We start from the raw sequence: 16,596 nt of genomic DNA, 5'->3' as shown, positions 1-16,596 counted from the left end.
GAGAGCAGCCCTGTTCTTAGGGAGTCTGGGATGTAGAAAAGAGTTTTTCTTTCTACATAACCCTTGTGTAGTAGAAAATTTTTTACATAAACATGTATTTCACTTCTTCATTAAAACTCCTGCTAGCTGTAACTAACAAAAATAATTTAAAAATTCAAGTCATCTCTAACTCCAGTGGCCACAGGGGTCACATTCAGCCACAGGGGTGCCAGCCAAGCCTCGCCCAGACTGTCCAAGGAGGCCCGCGGACCTCAGGGTGAGCACAGCGCTCTTCTCAGGACCCCAGGCCCGATTGCCATGATGCTCCGTGAGACCAGGGGCCCCGCCATGCCCATCAAACACAGGCATCAGGCCCCTGGTCACCAAGGGAGAGGGGTAGTGAGGGGACTGATGTTCCACCCCCCACCCCCGTTCGGAAGAGGGAACAGGAGAGGCCCTGGCCGCCCTCCCCTCCGGGCTGGAGCTGACCCCCAGCCGGGCTCTCTATGCTGGGGGCAGAGCGCGGAGCTGGGCGATGGAGGGGCATCAGAGGCTGCCGTGTGCACAGCCATCCTGAAGAGTCATGCAGTCTTACTCTGACACTGTTTCCTTTACAATCTTCTATTAATTATATTAATTAGAAATGTCATGTCAACATATGACCTCAAAAAGGTAAGGTGGAAACCCCTTTATAATAAATGTCCCCACCCCACCCACAGTGATGGGGGAAACTCCGTCTTGACCTGTGTGAAGGGGTCCCTGTCCAGGTCCCCCACAGTACCTGTCAGCGCCTTGGTGCTGGCCTTCCTGCTCTCGCGGTCCCCCTGCACGGCCCACACGTGCACCGTGTACTCCACGCCCGGCCGCAGGCCCATCAGCACGGTGCTGCTCTGCGCCTTCCCCACCGGGGCCTCCCTGGAGTCTCCATCGGCAGCCGTGTAGCGCACCATGTACCTGTCGATGACGGCCTGCACCGGGTCCCAGGAGATGGTGGCTGTGGTCTCTGTCACCTGGTCGGTCACCAAGTTTTGGGGACTGTCAATTTCTTTTTAAAAAGAAAAGGCCAGATTTTAGGGCCAGGGGAGGCCATCCCAGGACCCCATCAAACAAAACAATTCCCTTCCCAGGAGTGAAAAGGCCTCTGGTTTCCATGTTCTAGAGAAACAAAGCACTGGATGTTTATAATAATTAGGAGGAATTAGAGCTTAATCCAAGTTTATCGATATGGAAATGTTCTGTCCTCTGGTTCCCACAGAAATAACAGTAAAAATCTCCCGAGCAACAAGGTAAGCCAGGCCAGACTGCTACTGAAACAACCTCCTTTGTTGTCCACGGTGTCTAGTCATTCTGGCTCTCAGAATCGGAGAGCTGTATCATCCAACTTCCCTGTCTAATAAAAGGGAGGAGATGGAGGCCAGAGAGGGGCAAGACTTGTCCCAGGGCCTCCTGTTTTCTTTGTTAAAACCGAGACCAGGCCCTCTTTGCTCTGAACTTTGAGGCCACCCCCTCAAGGACTTGGCTCCCTCCCATCTACCCTACCGCTGAGTCAGCAGTCTCCCCTCCACCATCGTTTCTACGACCCACGTCCCTCTGCACCCCCAAACCGACAGGCTTCTCAACAGGCCTACAGGCCTTCTCTGCACACCTCCCATCACTCCTCAGTGAAGTCTGGCAGCTTCCAACTTCATACCGCTAAAACAGCTGGTCTAGGTCGCCAACAACTTCCAGGTCGCCACGTCCAACGCACACCATTCTCGCCCGGTGACGTCTGAGCAGCATGCGGCAGAGCTGGTCCGCTCTCTCCTCCTTGAAACACTCTCGGCTTCCATGACTACATGCTCCCCTGGCTGACCACCTTCCTGACTCCTCCCCAGTGCCTCAAACTGCTGGGCACCCAAGTCTCCTCCACACCTCTCCCCAGGTGAGCTCACCTGTGCCCACAACTTTGAATACCAACTGAATGCTTATGGCTCCCAATACCAATCCTGGACCCCTCCCCCATATCTACAACGGCATGTCCACCAGTGCCCAGCATGTGTTAGAGACCCAGTGAATGCCTATGGGATCGATAAACAAATCACTCAATTAACCAAAGAATTCCACAAGCATCCAAGCTTACATATCTAAACATCTTAATGTTCCTCTCCAAAGCTATCTCTCTCTCAGAGGATGGTGCCCCCCTGCCCCTGCTGCTCAAGTCAGAGAGGCAGCCCACACTCCATTCCACCCTGCTCCACACGGCGCCCATCAACAAGCCTGTCCTCACCTCCAAACTATGAGTCCGGGTGTCCCCTTTCCTCTACCTGACTGCCATCGCACGTGTGCAAATCAGGCTGCCCCTCACCCACTCTTACAGTGGCCTCTTTACTACTCTTCCCGCGTCCACCTGTCGTCTCGTCCACTTACTCTCCGTGCTGTGGTCTAAAGACTTTTTTTATAAATGAGTGTCGCATCATGTCACTCTTCTGATAAGCACAGCCTGCAGTTCTGCGTGACCTGCCCCGGCCTCCTTCCACCTCCCCACGTGCCACTTTCTCCCTCACCCTCCGTGTGGGCCCCAGGGAGGCCGGCCCAGTCAGTTCTTCAGTGCTTCGCTGTGCCAGCTGAGGGCCATGACGCGCCCCCCCCTGCCGGAACAGCTGGTTTCCCCCCCATCCCTCCTCCCCTCTCCCACAAGCACACTGTCCCCAGATCTCTGCGCTGGTAGAAATGGTCTGTCAGCTGCACTGCCCCGTACAGCAGCCATCAGGCACGTGTGGCTACCGGCCATCTGACATGTGCTTAGTCCAACTGAGGAAGTGCTTTTTAGTTTAGTTATTTTTTGTTTGTTAGTTTGTTTTGGTGACAAGACAGAGAGAAGGACAGACAGGGACAGACAGGCAGGAAGGGAGAGAGATGCGAAGCATCAATTTTTTGTTGCGGCACCTTAGTTTTTCACTGATTGCTTTCTCATATGAGCCTTGACCCGGGGCTACAGCAGACTGAGTAACCCCTTGCTCAAGGCAGCAACCTTGGGCTCAAGCTAGTGAGTGTTGCTCAAACCAGGTGAGCCCACGCTCAAGCCAGCGACCTCTAGGTTTCGAACCTGGGTCCTCTGCGTCCCAGTCTGACATTCTATCCACTGCGCCACCACCTGATCAGGCTAGTTTAGTTTTAATTAAAATTTAAATAGCCACACATAGCTACTGGCTACTGCATTGGACAGGACAGTTTAATAGAAGTGTAGGCTGGCATGTGGCCATCCGGCTAAAGATGTCACTTCCCAGATGCCTTCGTCATAAGGGCTGGCACCGTGTCTGGACCTGGCTGATGGAAAGTGAGAGCAACTGACGTGGGCAGGGGTCCCTGTCCTCGCCCGGGCCCCTTTCCACGGCAGGAATGAGGGTGGGTGATGACCATGCAGAGGAAGGCAGCTCCTGAGGCATGACTGAGCAGCAACGCAGAAGGAGCCTGGGTCCTAGCACCACGGCCCTGTGGGATCCATCCTGGCCCACGTGCACTCTGACCTTCCATGCGAGAGGAGCAAGCGTCTTTCTTGTTTCAGCAACTGCTAATTGGGTGTTCCTGTCCATGTGTACCTTCACTGTGACCCACCCCCTACCAGCCAAGAAACAGCTTGACCTGCTACTCTCTACATCAACCTCTCGCCCACCTCCTTCACAGGACTCATCATTCAAAGTCAGACACTTGTTTGCTTGCTGGTGGTCCATCCTTCCCACTGGACTTCAAGGTAACAGGTGTCACATTCGTTTTGTCACCACTACATCCCAGGCCTGACACGTAGGAAATTTAGCTCACGTGGAAATGAACAGAGAGCTTCAGCCGTTAAGGGTAATGCTTGCCCCTGCAAACTACAGGCCATCTATTAATAAGTCAAAGCTACACAAAACAGCTTGCCACAGAAGAGTTCCTTAATCTGGTGTTTTTAGGAATTCTATATTGGCTTTACCTTATTTCCCACAATTGCTTATACGTGAGAGGCACAGTGGTTGATGACACAGGCTTTGGGACAGAGTTTTAAGACATTCAAGCAGATTGCTTTGTTTTGTTCTTTAGATGAATGAATTTTTAATTTTTTTATAGCAAACTCTCCTAAAACAGTCCACAGTCCCTGAGATCACAGATAAAAATAGATCAGCCCACAATGATGACCCTAGTTTGTTTTTCTGTTCCCTGCTATTACCTGTCGGGGCCTTGGTGCTGGCCTTCCTGCTCTCGCGGTCCCCCTGCACGGCCCACACGTGCACCGTGTACTCCACGCCCGGCCGCAGGCCCGTCAGCACGGTGCTGCTCTGCGCCTTCCCCACCGGGGCCTCCCTGGAGTCTCCATCGGCAGTCGTGTAGCGCACCATGTACCTGTCGATGACAGCCTGCACCGGGTCCCAGGAGATGGTGGCCGTGGTCTCCGTCACCTGGTCGGTCACCAGGTTTTGGGGACTGTCAATGTCTAAAAAATAAAAACGTGCTGATCAACATGCACGAGAGATTGCAGAAGCTTCTGGCCATTTTGCTTGGGGAGAAACCCATTCATGTTCTATACTTTTTCCATCTCGTATGCTCTAACTCCTTCATGGACATATGTCTTATCTCCCCAGATAGATTTTTGGCTCCTCAAGAAAAAAGCACAGTAGACCAAAATGGGAAAATCTATGCTGTTACCGCTACCAAGAATTTAGCAAAACAAATCTGCTCACTCGTTCAGGAAGCATATGTCAAACTCCCATGCTGTAAAGGCACGGAAAGGCACGGTGCCAGGCAGAGCGCTGGGTTCAACTGAAGGCACGCCCTTTGCTCGCAAGCAGCTAACAATACTGCGTCTAGCATCGAATCAATGAAGATTTCCTATTTATACAAGAAGATTCTAACAGCCAGATGCAAACGTAGGCTCCCAGAGGGAGAGGGCTGTGTCCCACGGGCCTCCGGTGCTCATGGCCTGGTCGGGGATGGAGCACATGGCAAGTGCTCAATACATACTGTTAAACGAACCAGCAAAATTAAAACCCAGACTCAGTATTCTTTATAGTATCATGGATTCACTTAGAAAGCGAGTTTGCTGGTTAAATCGGCATACAGACATATGGTCAGGTATCCCTTTCACAATAGGATAAGAATGTTACCTGGAAGTTCTCCTTGTTGCCAAAACCAGAATCTTCTATACCATTCCTAAGGCAGACCACAGACATTGACTTGCTCTGGTAGATGTAAAGTCTACGTTTTGCATTAACATTCGATTTTCATTTTCTGTACCTACTCCCAGACTCAGCAGGAGACCCTCTACAAACTGTGCACAACAAAAGGTTCGTGTGGCTCAACATGATCGCCACAGCAAAATCGTCGGTTGGAGACCGCCGTGAGGCCCTGACTTGCGAAGACACCAGTGAAAGGGAAGTGGGGGATGATGTGATAGTCTCTTATCAAGGGGCAGCGCGCTGCTCTTGCATAAATCATGGATTCACCAGTGTCAGGGCAGGAAAACAAAAATCAACAGCCATACACTTAGCATGACAGGTCTTACACTCCCAAAGAGCATTGCTCCCTTACCTGTCAGGGCCTTGGTGCTGGCCTTCCTGCTCTCGCGGTCCCCCTGCACGGCCCACACATGCACCGTGTACTCCACGCCTGGCCGTAGGCCCGTCAGCACGGTGCTGCTCTGCGCCTTCCCCACTGGGACCTCCCTGGAGTCTCCATCGGCAGCCGTGTAGCGCACCATGTACCTGTCGATGATGGCCTGCACCGGGTTCCAGGAGATGGTGGCCGTGGTCTCTGTCACCTGGTCGGTCACCAGGTTTTGGGGGCTGTCAATGTCTGAAAGGGAAATGATAATCAATGAACAGCATAGATTTTCCGATTTTGGTCTACTATGCTTTTTCCTTGAGGAGCCATGTTGCTTAGGGTGAAGCAGTTTCCTGTTCTTATGATTTCCTGTCCCCCATGTCGGTTGACAGTCGTGTCAGGGCATAGACCTCTGCCCAGCAGGACCCTTGGGTCCTCAAGGAGGCAGCAGGGACAGAGAGGAAGCACCCCCTGGACAGCTCGGCCGTCCCTGGCTGGGCCGCAGCACCATCCCCCCCCCCCCTGTAAGCCTGAGGTTCAGGTTGGATGGACTTGAAAGTTCCCTTAAACACTACATTCCACGCACATCTATCATTACTAACGTGCTCTGCGACCTTGGGCATGTATGTCACTTTTCTTCTCTGCATTTGTAAAGTGAGGTGGCTGATAGCTATTATACACAACTTTTTGGGTAACTCTGGAAACCAAGACAAAAGTGTCATATGGGAAAGGGCCCTTGACAGCAAAGTGTCACAGTCTTTACAGCAGGGGTCCCCAAACTACGGCCCACGGGCCACATGTGGCCCCCTGAGGCCATTTATCCGGCCCCGCCGCACTTCCAGAAGGGGCACTTCTTTCATTGGTGGTCAGTGAGAGGAGCATAGTTCCCATTGAAATACTGGTCAGTTTGTTGATTTAAATTTACTTGTTCTTTATTTTAAATATTGTATTTGTTCCCGTTTTGTTTTATTACTTTAAAATAAGATATGTGCAGTGTGCATAGGGATTTGTTCATAGTTTTTTTATAGTCCGGCCCTCCAACAGTCTGAGGGACAGTGAACTGGCCCCCTGTGTAAAAAGTTTGGGGACCCCTGCTTTACAGCCTAAAGCCACAGAGCATTCGCTCTGTAACTCAGAGCGTCATTGAGGGCGAACCAGTCTCTCTGTATCAATTTCCTGCCCAGGAATAAAAGAAAAAGCAGGGTGAGGAGATTGCAGGAGGAGGTAATATTAGAGTAGCTCCTGTAGAGTTGTTGTGGCTGTTATGTGAATTAATAACATGCCCCTATGACAGGTCCTAGCACAGAGTGGATGCCCAATGACCACAAGCTATTATCAATATCAGTTCATTGATATTTATGAAGGTAAGAGGTGATGCTCCTACATACCAGACATAGAGAGGGGATGCAAAAACTGTGTTCACCAAAGCAAATAAAATAAATAAATAGAGGCATTCCTTTGTTCCAGCAAGCTCACTGCAGAAGCCGTTCCCCTGACATCTCTGCTCCCAGGCCCTGTCGCACGTGTGCGTGGTCTGTGAAAGTGGGACCGTGCTTATCTGGTTTAGGCTGTCACCCGTCTAAAACTGGCATCTGCATCCCAACCTGAGAGCCCACACCAAAGGCAGGACAAAAAGCTTCGTGGCTCTTGACTGACCACCGTCCTCAGACTACGAAAGAGAACAGGCTGAAGAGGAGGGATTGGAAGAGTGGATTTCCCTGGAGTTTCGCTGCGAGTCCAAGTGGACACCCAAGCCATGACTGAGTAAGCAGCTGCCCTGGGGTGCCTTACGGAGCTTGTGTGTGTACTCTGCACAGTGGTTCTCAACCAGCGGCAACTGGCAACAGCTGACAGACTTGTGCTTGGCTCAATTCAGTGTGGAATGGGGAGGCTATTGGCTTCTAATGGGTGGAGGCCAGGGTCTCTGCTAAGTATCCTCCAGGGCACAGACAGACCCAGCAACAAAGAATGATCCACCCCAAAATAGCAACAGCACCAAGGCTGAGAAATCTGGCTTGGACGGCCCTATGGGCTGGTGTCTGACCCATGCCTAAATTATCTAAGGGGCGAGAAAAGGACCGGTCACTCTGACAAGAGCAGTGACAGGCATCACAAAGACCTGGACATCCAGCTGAATAGACACGGATACCCGCATGTCCCCATAGATCAAACGTGGGTCAAGCAATGGAGAGCCCACCTGGGGCTACTACAGAAGCTGTCTAAGAGGATCTCCTACAGGGGGAGGTGACCCCAGCAGAAAGGCTCTGGAGTGCACCCCCAAATGTGTGTGCAGAAGAAAGGGGCAGGAGACAGTAGGGGAGATGCATTTCGCACAGCACCGCTACAAGGAATGGAAGGGGGTGTCTCTGAAGAACCCACAGAAGTGTCCCACGAAGGAAAAAGTTTAATACCTGTCAGGCCTCGTGACAGTCTGAGCCAATGTGACTGCTCCAGCCAAGCAGACCTCCCATGAGCCCCTGCCTCTCCTCCCTGCGGACCCCCCAGCTCTCCCCGCTCCTGTCCCGTTCCCTCCGTCCCTCCCTCCCAGTTGTGCCAAACAGAAACGGGGAAGAAACTGCGGTGAGACCCTGGAAGCATTGTGCTTGAAGTACCAGACAGGAAACGTATATACAAGAGAAACTGAGTGCGCCCCCTCTCAATGACAGGTGGCTAGTTCTCAAATGGAGGAGAGGCTCTAGCTTTGAGTGAGTATGCTTTCTTACATGGGTGTGCCTTCTAATTACTAAAATGATACATTTAGGGGACTGAAAGTGACCAGATATTTGCTTATTGTTAGCTAATAAAACTTTTTTTTTCCGCCTAAAATGTTCATCCAAACGGCAGAAACAAAACCAAGCCCCACAGGAAGGGCTGACACAGAAAGGCGAGGAGGGAAACGCTGGTTTGGACCCCAGTCTCCAAGCCTGACTCCCTTATGGGACAGCTACTTGCGCTTTCTTCACGCTTTCTCTTTATCAAGGGGAAGCGCCCAGGTGTCAATGACGAAGGAGGTGCCCAGGCAGAGAACGGAGGATGCTGCGCAGTAGCATCAATCCTTAGGATCTGAGTTTGGAAACCACAAGATGAGCTGCATGTTCTAAGAGAAGCCATTACATGGAGGGAAGCGCATGGTCAGCCTGCTCCTTCCTAAAATCCTCCTTTCGGCCAAGGTCAGAGAAGGAAAGCCACCCTCAGCAGACCACGAGTCAGCAGTGACAGGGAGGATGCAAGCTCCCTTACCTGTCAGCGCCTTGGTGTCGGCCTTCCTGCTCTCGCGGTCCCCCTGCACGGCCCACACGTGCACCGTGTACTCCACGCCCGGCCGCAGGCCCGTCAGCATGGTGCTGCTCTGCGCCTTCCCCACCGGGGCCTCCCTGGAGTCTCCATCGGCAGTCGTGTAGCGCACCATGTACCTGTCGATGACAGCCTGCACCGGGTCCCAGGAGATGGTGGCCGTGGTCTCTGTCACCTGGTCGGTCACCAGGTTTTGGGGGCTGTCAATTTCTTTTAAGAAAATGTTTAGAAAAGTTTACGCTTTGAAGCCACAGAAGACAAACCCACCAGCCCATCACCACAACTTCATCTTCTGGAGCTCTCCTGGCACATGATAAGGACATTCCCGTCCTCAGTCTCTCCATTCCCTGAGTGGGAATGGAGGCAAAAGACCACCCCTGGTTCTCAGTTTCAAAGGACTACTCATTCTAAGCTTGACACACTTTCTTGGCTTCCAGCTCCCGACCAGGTGGAAGGAAGACAGTCTCTTAGCAACACCATCGCACATCAATCATCTATTGCCATGACATCAAGGCACCTAAGTTATCATTTTTCAAGGGCTACTTCACGGGAGATCATCCTAAAAAGTATTATCACCAGCATTGCAGTGGCTGCATCCTCTAAATGTCTCTGCTGAGTCTCTAAAAACATGGCTACGGCTACTTCATGTCCCCCTTCTGGTGGGTTGGGTTCCACGAGCAGCTCAGCTCTACACGGCTTAACCACTCAACTTGCTGTCCTGTTTGATCATTAAAATTTGCTTTGCAGCCTGACCAGGCAGTGGCACAGTGGATAGAACGTCGGACTGGGTTGCAGAGGACCCAGGTTCGAGACCCTGAGGTTGTCAGCTTGAGCATGGGCTCGTCTGGTTTGAGCAAAGCTCACCAGCTTGGACCCAAGGTCGCTGGCTTGAGCAAGAGGTTACTTGGTCTGCTGAAGGCCCACGGTCAAGGCACATATGAGAAAGCAATCAATGAACAACTAAGGTGTCGCAAGGAAAAACTGATGATTGATGCTTCTCATCTCTCTCTGTTCCTGTCTGTCTGTCCCTATCTATCCCTCTCTCTGACTCTCTGTGTCTGTAAAAAAAAAAAAAAAAAAAAAAAAAAAAAAAATTTGCTTTGCAAAGTGCCTCAGCTCTGGCCACTTCTTTTGGTACCATGCACACTCAAACGCACATGCTCAAGAAAGAACTCCAGTTGACCACCTTTCTCTTGTTACCTGTCGGGGCCTTGGTGCTGGCCTTCCTGCTCTCGCGGTCCCCCTGCACGGCCCACACGTGCACCGTGTACTCCACGCCCGGCCGCAGGCCCGTCAGCACGGTGCTGCTCTGCGCCTTCCCCACCGGGGCCTCCCTGGAGTCTCCATCGGCAGCCGTGTAGCGCACCATGTACCTGTCGATGACGGCCTGCACCGGGTCCCAGGAGATGGTGGCCGTGGTCTCCGTCACCTGGTCGGTCACCAGGTTTTTGGGACTGTCAATTTCTTTAAGAGAAATGAAAGAGCATAGCATTTGTCAACTCTCTAGTTCACAAAAGGCCAGTGCACACACAATCAAAACGATGACCTCGGTAAATTTCAGTCTCTTATATTCCAATGACTGAGATAAGCTCATTGCATTTCATGAGACATAGGGTGTTCAGACAGAGCCCCCAGAAAGTCTCGACTTTGTAAACTTTTCTCACAGGTTGCTTTTGGATAAAAAGAATTGGTCTTTACATACACATTTCTCTGTATTTATAGAAAACACTCAGTTTCTGACTCCTGGTGCCTGACGGCAATTATACTTCAATACGTCACCGCACCTGCTCTAATATTTTCTTGGGGAAGAACACTGTCCTGGAAGGAGGAGCTGCCAGTTCTTCCCATGTAAAACATTGTGTGCATGGCCAAAAACCCAAAAGCCTTTTTAATTGATGGCATTTGAGACCTGGGCTGGTGGTAAAAAAAAAAACTCTCCTCATAGAATCTGTCAGTGTCCACGTGGTTAAACAGGGTCAGAACGTGGGCTCCACCATTCCAGGTGGCTGGCTAGCTTTGCCAGTCTCGGTCCCCTTGTTTCTATATACAAAGAAGGAACTATCAGTACGTCCCTGCACAGCGAACGCGTAGATATGAGCTCTCTGTTCTTACAAATGTCATCGGAGGTATGAAATACCACTTTCTCCTCAAAATGTAAACCCTCAGAGAGTCAGAAATCCAAGATACTGGTGCACATTTAGCAGGCCTTCCCTCTCTGGCTTCAACAACCACCTCCTGCAGAGGCTGGGCTTTCTGCGACAGAAGTTGCATGTCAACCCCGCCCGCCAGCGCTCCCGCGTATGGGCGCGTGGGCGCATGGTCAAGCCAGCGGGTGGAGCACACCCTGCTCTTGGAACCTCGGCTGGCTTTTGGCACTCACCCTCCACCATGCCACCACTCCCAGGCCCTCCACCGTAAACACCACTTAGGACTACATTATCAAAATATCTGCATGAAGACATGACAGAAGAGCAGCCCATTACCGTCCCACACCATAAGCCTCTGTCCTGCTAAGCCTTGAAAAACATGGCTTTGAACTTGTTCGGGTCCACTTCTACACAGATTTTTTTCAATAAATATTATAAATGTATTTTACTTCTTCCTTATACTTTTCTTAACATTTTCTTTTCTCTAGTTCTACTTTATTGTAAGATGACAGTATATAATATGTATAACATATGAAATGTGTGTTAATTGATTTACTTACATTACTGGTAAGGTTCCAGTTGATAATAGGCTATGAGTAGTTAAGTTGGGGGAGTCAAAAGTTACACGTGATTTTGAACTGCGTGGGTGATCAGTAAACGTTGTTCGAGCTCCCACTGCGAATTCCCACCTTCCTTCTGGGCTCTGTCCAGGGGTCACTCCTCTGATAGCCGGCCAGGACCGCCCCCACCCACCCCCAACAGGCTGCCACAGAGACCATAGGTTCAGGGACGTTTGTTTTCTCTAAAACGTAACTCACTGCACTAGTTTTCTCTTTCAAGAGGATTGTGAACACCGCACAGGTAGAAACTACGTTGTTTATCTTCACACCCCCCGAGTAAGCCCCACGCCCGATGCCCCTGACAACACCATACCCCAGTGGCCCCCCAGAAGCAGATGCTTACTCACACTACCCCCCACCAGAGAGCAAGAAGGTTCTTCTCTATTCCAACTCCCACTGCCTTGAGAAGGCTGACCGATCATGTACTCTTTCTTATCACAACACTCAAAAATCTTGGTAATCCGAGATCCAGGTGTCATAGAAACTGGGTTCTGGCAATCTGTACAGCCCATGAGCCAAATCAGACCCGCTGCCCACTTTTATAAATAAAATTTTATTGGAACACATTCAGGGCAGTTCATTTACATACTGTCTATGGCTGTTTCCTCATTTCAGCAGCAGAACTGAGCATTTTGCAAGAGAAGCTGCATGTCCCCCAAAGTGGAAACTATTCACTAGCTGGCTCTGTACAGAAAGGTTTACTGAGGCCCTGGCTGGTTGGCTTGACAGTAGAGCGTTGGCCCAGAGTGTGGAAGTCCTGGGTTCAATTCCCTGTCAGGGCACACAGAAGAAGTGCCCATCTGCTTCTCCACCCTTCTTCCCCTTCTTTCTCTCTGTCTCACTCTTCCCCTCCCACAGCCAAGGCTCCACTGGAGCAAAGTTGGCCCGAGTGCTGAGGATGGCTCCATGGCCTCCGCCTCAGGCACTAGAATGGCTCCAGTTACAATGGAGCAACACCCCAGATGGGCAGAGCATCGCCCCCTGGTGGGGATGCCGGGTGGATACCAGTCGGGTGCATGCAGGAGTCTGTCTGACTGCCTCCCCACTTCTAACTTTGGAAAAATACAACAAAAAAAAAAAAAAAAGAAAGAAAGAAAAGAAAGGTTACTGATCCTGCCTTTCAACACATCTAGATGTCACCATACTGAAGGTCAAGTTCTTGTCCCTTCCCTGAAGGAGACTGGCCCACCTGGACCAAGGAGGCTGTGCATCACGAAATACTCCAAGGGCCAAATGCTGATGGACACTGGCTATGAACTGAATATGTGTGCCTAATCCCAACTCTCATGTTGAAGCCCTAACCTCCCATCTGATAGCCGTGAGAAATGCGTGTCTGGTGGTTAAGCCCCAGGTGTGATGTCTGGTTAGAGTGTCCTGAGCTCTAGGCCGACACGGTCTGAGGAAAGGTCACGGCCACCGCGTCTGGAATGCTTGCAATGTGTGAGGTGCTCAGGTCTGCTAGTGCCACCCTCAAAGAATCCCAAGATATAGACACTCAAATGCTGATTTTGCAGACAAGAATCTGAGGACCAGAGGCAAAGTTACTTGCCCAAAGCCACTCAGCTAGGAAACAGCAGGGCTGGGATTAAAACCTGGACAGTTAAGCTTCTGAAGCCATAGTCCTAACTAATTACCGCTTTTCTCTGAGAGTCTATATACCACGTGACTGTCCCAACCCATAAGTGCATCCTTTCCTATGACTTCCTGTCACATGTTTGGATCCTGCAGTGCTCCCTGGGAGCTGGCTTCTCTGAATTCAGGGAGGGGCAGTCCCACAGGAGGACTCAGCCCAGAGAGCATCCTGGAGATGTCCTGTGAGTCTCAGGACATCAGCCAGAGCTGAGTGGGACCACCACCAGAGCTGGGTGACATGTGGGGATCCTCACGCTTCCTGAAACCTTCACGGCAGAATGGGTACATTTGGTGGTCATCCACTCAGGACGCAAACCATACCCATGACCTGGAAGAGAGCCCCAGACAGCACGCACAGCACTTGCACAGCCGCTGCAAACTGCCACCAGCATTCAAATTCACTGTCACCCAAATGGTGTGCATTTCCACATCCAATAAATGAAACTTAGAAAGCATGACTCTACTCAGAGGGGGCTGCGTACAGAATTCCAAACCAAATGCATGTGACCTTCTGTATCAAATAAAAAGGATAGTCTCTTTAATTTGCGATTTATAAAGGAAAAAAATTCACAACTATGAAATTTGAAATTGTTTGATAACCCCTCTGCAACTTGCAAAGAAAAGAGCTGTGGGTAGGTAGGTGGGCATTGGCCTCCTAATTCAGAAGTGAACCTTCTCCCCGATGTGAGGAGCCCGTCTGTGCTCCTGTCCCGCCATTACCTGTCAGCGCGGTGGTGTCGGCCTTCCTGCTCTCCTGGCTGCCCCGCTCAGCCCACACGTGGACCCTGTATGCCTCCCCTGGCCGCAGCCCGGTCAGCACGGTGCTGCTCTGCGCCCTGGGCACCACCGTGTCCCTGGTCTCCCCGTCAGCGGAGGTGTGGCGCACCACGTACTTATCGATGACAGCCTGGACCGGTTGCCAGGACACCACCGCCGTGTCTTCCGTCACCCGATCAGTGACTACATTGGTTGGGCTGTCGATTTCTTCATGAAATATATAATAAAGTAAAATTAGAGAAGCCATTTGGCCAGTCAAGATCACAGATGCTTCGAGATCTAGTTTATCTGGGTGCACACCACATAAGAGGTGGTCTCTATCATCTGAGACAGGTGGACACCTGGCCCTCTGCTTGGACCCTATGCAGAGAGAGGGCTTCATGATAGACAAAATCAGCCCTTTGCCTGACCAGGCGGTGGCACAGTGGATAGAGCGTCGGACTGGAATGTAGAGGACTCAGGTTTGAGACCCAAGGTCACCAGCTTGAGCACAGGCTCATCTGGTTTGAGCAAAAAGCCCACCAACTTGAACCCAAGGTCACTGGCTCCAGCAAGGGGTTACTCGGTCTGCTGAAGGCCCGCAGTCAAGGCACATATGAGAAAGCAATCAATGAACAACTAGGTGTCGCAATGAAAAACTAATGATTGATGCTTCTCATCTCTCTCCGTTCCTGTCTGTCTGTCCCTATCTATCCCTCTCTCTAACTCTCTCACTGTCTCTGTAAAAAAACAAACCAAAAAACAAAAAATCAGCCCTTCAATAACAACAACAACAACAATAATAAATTGTAACTAAGATGAAGTGTGATCTGGAAGGGTTCCGCAATCTGAATCCAGCAGCTCCTGGTAGACTGGAACTTGGACTGACAACTAGAGAGAAGGACCAGTCTCAGACTGTCACCTGGGAGCCGGGGGCCAGGAGGCCTCAGTGGCAGAGTGGGGGTGGTGCCGTCAGGAGCAGACACCAACCGGGCCACGTCCTGGGCCTCCAGAGGCTTGTGCAACCCAAAGAGGCTGCTCAGGAGCATGTGCACCCCACAGAGAGGGGGCCCTCCCCACCCGCTGCCCCTTCTGGGCCTGGCTTGGTCCTGCACATGACAGCGAGGGAGTAAAGGGGCCTCCCAAGGTCATCTCTCCACCTGGGGAAATCCAGGCTGCACTGGGAAGGGGGACATCCGAACTGGGAACGTGAGCACTGGAAGCAAAGGACTTGCCGTTTTCCAACTCACTACAGAGATCCCCTAGCCCAGCAGGCGGGCAGGCTGTACAGCCTACACTGGGGAGCCCACACGTTAAATGCTATCTTATAACCGCCCAACTACCACGCTCGCACACTCCAGATGTGCGATGTGGTGGGCAGCAGAAATAGTGAACTCAGTTCTTGCACCGTTGACCTTTATTTTTACCATCCAACCAGCAATTGTTAGGACTGAATAGGAAAAAAAAGAACTAGAAAACTTTTCAAGAAAAATCTCAAAATTCCAATATCCCTTCTCTGAGGACTGTCAGCTTCGGTCCAGTGGCGTTATGCTCGAGATCACGGGTTCCCAACTGAACTGGGGTCAGGAGGAGCACAGGGCTAGTGCAGGAGGCTCACGATCCCAGACGGGCTCCAGCACTGTCTAAGAACTGAAGTTACACAGTATATCTAGCACACACAGCTATAATGAGTTCAAATTCCTTTTTAATTAATTGCAGATTCAGTGTCAAATGTTACTGATTTATAACATCTCATTAAAGGTTCTCTCCATCCAGATGGTAATAAACCACTACCCCATAGGAGAGTCCTCAATATCCTTTGATATTTTAAGGTAGTCACTGCCTGACTGTGATTGTCAGGAAAAACACACTGGAGATGCAAGAAAAAATGACAGATCTGAGGGAACACGGGGCGTGAGCTGGGTCCACAGCCATAATTGTGTAAACACAGCCCGGGGACTGAAGCTACCATAGTAAGTGGACAAGTGTCGGCATGCCCTCTTCTCTTGACTCCAAGATCCTGGAGGAGATTTTGAATGGCCAAAAAAATATAAAAAATTTGATATAGGAAAAGCTTGCCTCCTGTCCCTTATCCCTCAAGATAGACCTCAGTACATAAAGATAGACTCTCTACACACAAATCCCCAAGTTTTATCCAGAGACGAGTTAGATAAAAAAAAGCATCAGAAAGCAAAGCTGAGAAATGCTCGTCAGCCTCCAGGCCTCTCTTACCAGTCCTGCCGTTCAGGATCATCGGCTTGCCCTCCAGGCCTCCTCTCATGGGGACAACCATGATCTGATACTCCGTCCCGGGCCGCAGACCTGGAGACAAGCAGCAGCCGGGCCGTGAGGACAGTGAGGCCCCTGCCCTTGGCCCCAGCACCGCTCTCCCCCGGCTTCTCTTGTTGGGGGAGAAGGGACCACGCTTCTCGTACAAAGACAAAACTATCCAAGGCAGGTGGAGGGCTGCAGGACCAGTGGCTCCCAGCCTCAAGCACCGAGTGGGGGCCTCTCCTTCAGTGGGGGTGGGGACCTCTCCTCAGTGGGGGTGGGGGCGGAGTGGGTGAGACAAAGCCAATGGAGCCCCATCCTCTGCTGGGCCACCTGGCACGGAC

The 16,596-nt window shown here is 51.2% G+C and overlaps 1 protein-coding gene across 2 annotated transcripts in view; it reads right to left on the bottom strand.

Annotated features, from left to right (window-relative positions):
* Positions 1-16,596, bottom strand: part of TNN (tenascin N) — a 48,012-nt gene that overhangs the window by 13,680 nt on the left and 17,736 nt on the right. The window contains exons 6-12 of one of the 2 annotated variants that reach the window (XM_066255120.1): positions 16,214-16,303; positions 13,946-14,209; positions 10,027-10,290; positions 8,773-9,036; positions 5,521-5,784; positions 4,163-4,426; positions 761-1,024 (exon numbers count right to left, since the gene is read on the bottom strand). In XM_066255120.1, coding sequence (XP_066111217.1) covers positions 761-1,024; positions 4,163-4,426; positions 5,521-5,784; positions 8,773-9,036; positions 10,027-10,290; positions 13,946-14,209; positions 16,214-16,303 — 1,674 coding nt within the window. The remainder of the gene's footprint in view (positions 1-760; positions 1,025-4,162; positions 4,427-5,520; positions 5,785-8,772; positions 9,037-10,026; positions 10,291-13,945; positions 14,210-16,213; positions 16,304-16,596) is intronic. The other variant, XM_066255121.1, reaches the window with a different exon arrangement.

This window comes from Saccopteryx bilineata, chromosome 2, assembly GCF_036850765.1.
Source record: "Saccopteryx bilineata isolate mSacBil1 chromosome 2, mSacBil1_pri_phased_curated, whole genome shotgun sequence".
Taxonomy (NCBI): Eukaryota; Metazoa; Chordata; class Mammalia; order Chiroptera; family Emballonuridae; genus Saccopteryx; species Saccopteryx bilineata.
This window is presented reverse-complemented; position numbering and strand designations above follow the sequence as displayed.